Source organism: Plasmodium gaboni, chromosome 7, assembly GCF_001602025.1.
Source record: "Plasmodium gaboni strain SY75 chromosome 7, whole genome shotgun sequence".
Taxonomy (NCBI): Eukaryota; Apicomplexa; class Aconoidasida; order Haemosporida; family Plasmodiidae; genus Plasmodium; species Plasmodium gaboni.
The window spans coordinates 255647-261329 of record NC_031487.1 but is presented as its reverse complement, the minus strand read 5'-3'; the positions used below and the strand labels follow the sequence as shown (position 1 = coordinate 261329).

Below are 5683 nucleotides of genomic sequence, written 5' to 3'. Positions count from 1 at the left end.
AATGTAAAAAAAAAAAAAAAAAAAAAAAAAAAAAAAAAAAATATATATATATATATATATATATATATATATAGTATGATAAGTTTTAATAACATAAAAAATTTAATATATATATTATTACTAAAGTATAAAATTTAATTATTTTAAAAAAAAAAAAACAAAGACACTCCAGTTTTTTTTAAACTATTTATGTACTTTTTAAAAAAAATAAAGAATCATCCAACCATAGGTCTTTTTCTTCCCCTTTGTTTAACTAAAAAAAAAAAAATTCATAAATATATATATATATATATATATATATATTTATTTATTTATTTATCTATTATTATTATTTAATGTGTTCATTTTAAGAATATACCTATTTCTAATTTTATCAAAATTTCCTTAGCATTGTCAGATTTCATTTTGTATCCTTCAAGAATATCTTCCTCCTAATTATATATAATCCAAAAAAAAAAAAAAAAAATAAAATAAAAATAATATATATATATATATATATATATATATATGTGTATATATTTATTGTGTCATTAAATTATTTATATGCATATAATACGACCAAGTGACATTAAATATATATTATATTATTTGTTCATATGAGTTATAATATTACCAAGGAGGGGAATTCACTATGAAAACTTTTGATTGTCTTTAAGAGAACAAACAAATCGACAGCTTTATCCTGCATAATAAAAATATGAATCATATAATAACACGTTAATATATATATATATATATAATATAATATAATATAATATGTGTATATTTTTTCCTCACTTCTATTGAGGATGATAAAAAAGATAATCCAAAATCTATAACACACAATTTGATAGTTTCCATGTCACTAAAATTATATGGCGAATTATTATTCTTTAAATCTAATAAATTATTTTGTTGAATAAAAGAATTTCTTAAAATTAAATTGGATGTAGTAAAATCTCCATGTATGATATTACCATTATGTATTTTTGCTAACACCATACCTACACATATAGGTATTTTGGGTTCATATTCTTTTATATTTTTTAATATGAAATTTATAGTACATCCTTTGACATACTCGAAATATAAACTTTTTTCCTTAGCATCAACAAAATAAATATATGGAACATCAATATTTAAACTAGCTAACTTTTTTGTAAATTTAATTTCATTAGATACTCTTAATTTTCTTATTTTCGTATCTATTTTTTTATGTCTGTAATATTTCCTGTATATAACTTTTTTCACTGCCTCCTTATTAATAAACGTGCATCTATAGATCCTCTAAAAAAAAAAAAAAAAATGAACATGAAAAATATTGTATGGTTAAACAAAGGAAGTGCAAATATATAAATATATATATATATATATATATGCGAAATGGCATTATAAATTCTTACAGCATCAGATCCTGCAGACATTAAAACGCAGTCCATCGTTATATTATATATGTCCCTTTTTTACAGCTTCGTAAATACATATAATTATATATACTAATATATAGAATATATGAAAATGAAAAAGAAAATATATTTAAATATAAATATTTATAAAGTCATTTTATAAAAATTACAATAAAATAAAAAAAATATAACATAATAATAATATATATATGTAATAATATTGAGAAAAAATAAAAATAAATATATATATATATATATATTTTTTTTTTTTTTTTAAATGTAGTTAAAAAATAAATACATAAAAAAATACATAATATTTCTATTCATATATTTCATTTATTATTATATTTTTTTTATTTTTATTTTTATTTTTATTTTTATTTTTAGTTATTTATTTATTTTTTTTTTTTTTTGAATTCATAAGGCACGAAATAAATACATGCATATTTATAAAAATTAATATGAGGGGGAAAATGTAAATATATAGAGGAATATATAGAATATAAACAGAATATTTTTTTTATTATATATATATAATATATATATATACATATATATATATATATATATATATTTATTTATTTATTTATATATTCATGAACATTCTTTTGAGTAATATTTTTGTTTTATAAATATGAACATAAGTGTTAAGGAGAGCCTAGAACATGTGTGCGAGGTTTTTTCATTTTTTGGTATAGACTACATATCAGCTGAAATATTGAGAAGAGGAAAGAATGATAAGAAAATAAAAAGAAGGAAAGTAATAATAAGATATAATTTTTTAATAAATGACTTATGTTTATTGTATTTTTTTGAATTTACGAGAAGATTTAAACCTAGTTATAATGATTATATAAAAAAAGAAATAACCAAAAAGGAAGAGAAATATATAAAAGGTATGAAAAGAAATGAGAGAAATATAAATAATAATATTAATAATAATATTAATATTAATAATGGTGATGATTATGATGATAATCTATTTAGTGATGATGAGGATTATTTATATGAAGGACTTGATGATGATACAACCTATTTTGATGACTTTAATTTAATATGTCCTTTAGTTATTTTGTTACTAGAATATTTTGAATATCCAAGATTATATCAGTTATTAAAATGTCACTTTCAAAATACAAAAGAATTATTATTATGTATAGGTTTTTTAATAGATAGCACAAAACTATTTGAACAATATGACAAAAGACAAATTTATTATGAGGAATTCTTTAAAAATATACACAATAATAATAATAATAATATCAATGCTGTAAATAATAATAGGATAAAAAAAGATGCAGAAAAAATAAATGAAGAAAATAATAATAATAATAAAGAATACTATCATTTTTATCATTATATTAATGAAGCCATGAATTTACTATGTAATAAACCATATGATATTGAAATGTTTCAATACAAATATTTTTATAACTTTTTAGAATCATTGAAAAAAAAGAAACGAAAAAAAAAAGAAAATTTTCGTATGGATAATAAAAGGAAATATGACAATAAATCAATTCTTAAAGAAAATAATAAAATAAATGATAAGTTTAAATGTGATAATATAAAAATAAATGATAAGTTTAGGTGTGAACAAAATTATATTGTTGATAGGGGTAAATCACTCAATAATGTTGATAAAGATTATATAGACAATTTTGATGATATAGATATCATAGAAAAGAATTTCATAACATTAATAGATTATATACATTATGATTATTCTACATATCAAGAAGAATTTCTTAATTATTATTATAGTAATATTTACTCTTGTTTAGAAGAAGATGATATATATTTAGATGAAAATACACAGAAGTTATATACAAAAGAAATAATAAAAAATATTAATAAAAATTGTAATAAATCAATACAAATATTTAATAAAATACAAAGACAGATATTTCATTTAGAACATATAGATCATATAAGAATAAAGCTATTTTGTCAATTCAATGATATTGTTACAGCATATATACAACCACATAATGGCATACTACATATAAGTAATTATAAACAAAATATTATGAATACAGAATGGATAACTGATAAGTGGGGATTTAAAAGAAAAATTAAAAAAATTAATCTGGAAAATAATTTTTTATTTAATATATCTATAGATAATGAAAAAGAAAATAACAGTATCATTATAGGCCTTTCACAAGATAATAATATCAAAGCACAAGACAACAACAACAACAACAAAAACAATAATAATAATAATAATAATAATAATAATATGTCTCATATTAATATGACAAAAAAATGCCCAAATATCTCATTGTCACATACAAATAATAAAAAGAATGTAACAAACAATTATGAATCATCAGAATTTTTTGAAGATATCAATTTAGATATATTAGAAGAAAAAATAAATATTAATGAATTTTTTATTCTAAATAATATATCTTTATATAATAATATTATTCATATATATAAAAATGGAAAATACTTTTTTTCATATGAACAGCTGAGGGCTGTTTTTTGGATATGGATACAGTCTTTATTTTCTGATATGTCATATTTAGAAACAGATATTGAAGAAGAAAAATTAAAAGAGAAAGACAATATAAATGTGAACGTGGATTTCTTTGATATAAATAATAATAAATTCTTTTATGATAATATAGCACATTGTGATGACAACAATCATTTACAAATACACATACTTAGTGTAAAAAATAAAATATAAATAAAAAAAAAAAAAAAAAAAAAAAAAAAAAAAAAAAAAAAAAAAAAAAAAAAAATAATTATTTTTGATATATGTAAATATTATAGAATATTTGTGAATAAAAATAAATAAATACATACATATATACATATACATATATATATATGTGTATATATTTATGTGGTGGTATTTTTATTTTATAGGATATCACAAATTTTGAGATGAACTACAGACTAGTCAAAGAATATCTGAACGAGAAAGGATGCACATGCGGTTACAACAAAGTTATAAAAAACGATGAAGAAAAAAGTACACATAAATTAAATAATATTATTAAATATATTAATAATTTACATATCGAATATGATGCTTTTTATAATTATAAAAAGAAATCAAAAAATTTAAAAGGTGATATGTTTGTAGAATATTTAGAAGAGAAGAAAAAAAATATGGTCATTAATTCAAATATAGAAAAAGAAGATTATACAACATTATCATATATTGTAAATAAAAATTTAATACCTATAGATAAAATATTAAACTATAACCCTAGTTTGGATTTTTCATATATAATACAAGGTATTAAACATAATAATTATATTAAAACATCTATTAATATAAATGAATTACAAGAAAAGGATTGGTATCATATATATATATATCATAAAAATAAAAAAAATAAATCTTTAGAAAAAAAAATGAAACACTCATCTACTCCATTAAATCAAAATTTTATAAATAACGAATATAATAATATTATAAGATTAACATCATCTTCAAAATATAGAATAAATCAAAAACCATCAACATATGCTTCAACTATTTTTCAATATTCTGAACAGTTCATATCAAATAATGATATTTATACTTTTGCTGATAATCTTTATAAAAAAAAAGAACATTTCTTAGAAAACATAAAAACAAAACAACACAAATGCAAACATAACTTTTATCATCTTCTTTCTAAAGTGGAAACATATATGAACTGTGTTGCATATAACTTATAAAAAAAAAAATAAACATATAAATATATAATATATATATATTTTTATGTGTGGAATGGTAATTATATTATAAAATAATATTACAACTTTTAAATATTTTGTATTATATATACAATTTTTAACATGAAAAGAAATAATCATATATATAACATAATATATATATATATATATATATTTATTTATTTATTTTTGTATATTATCATAAAATTTGTATAGTTAAATATAATAATTTTTATGAAAAAATACATTAATTTTTTTTTTTTTTTTGATGGTATATTTAAAAAATATGCCTATTTTTTTTTTAAGGGTCTATACCTACGAGGTACATACGCAAACAATAAAAAGAAAAAGGAAATATGCATAATATATTTATTATATTATATAAAATATATATAATATTTTTTTTTTTTTTTTTTTTTTTTTTTTTTTTTTTTTTTTTTTTTTTTTTTTTTAATTATTTCTCCGTTTTAAAATAATGACAGCTTAAAATATACTTATTTATAAAATTGCATCATTTAAGATTTTATCTCTTAAATATTCTATTTCTTATGGATGTTTTTTTTTTTAATTTTTTTTCTCTATAAAAAAAAAAAAATATAAAAATGAATAATATTTAT

At 17.5% G+C, this 5683-nt stretch overlaps 2 protein-coding genes across 2 annotated transcripts; one reads left to right on the top strand and one right to left on the bottom strand.

Annotated features, from left to right (window-relative positions):
- Nucleotides 1-215: 215 nt before the first annotated feature.
- Nucleotides 216-1403, bottom strand: PGSY75_0708300 (putative O-sialoglycoprotein endopeptidase; the record flags this gene model as incomplete). Its single annotated transcript, XM_018784947.1, has 5 exons — nucleotides 216-253; nucleotides 359-431; nucleotides 614-682; nucleotides 778-1266; nucleotides 1383-1403. 5 exons carry the CDS (start codon nucleotides 1401-1403, stop codon nucleotides 216-218), a joined length of 690 nt encoding a protein of 229 aa, XP_018642448.1.
- Nucleotides 1404-2019: 616 nt separating this feature from the next.
- On the top strand, nucleotides 2020-5069 carry PGSY75_0708200 (hypothetical protein; the record flags this gene model as incomplete). The annotated part of the gene is made up of 2 exons (XM_018784946.1): nucleotides 2020-4065; nucleotides 4266-5069. 2 exons carry the CDS (start codon nucleotides 2020-2022, stop codon nucleotides 5067-5069), a joined length of 2850 nt encoding a protein of 949 aa, XP_018642447.1.
- Between the last annotated feature and the right edge of the window lie 614 nt (nucleotides 5070-5683).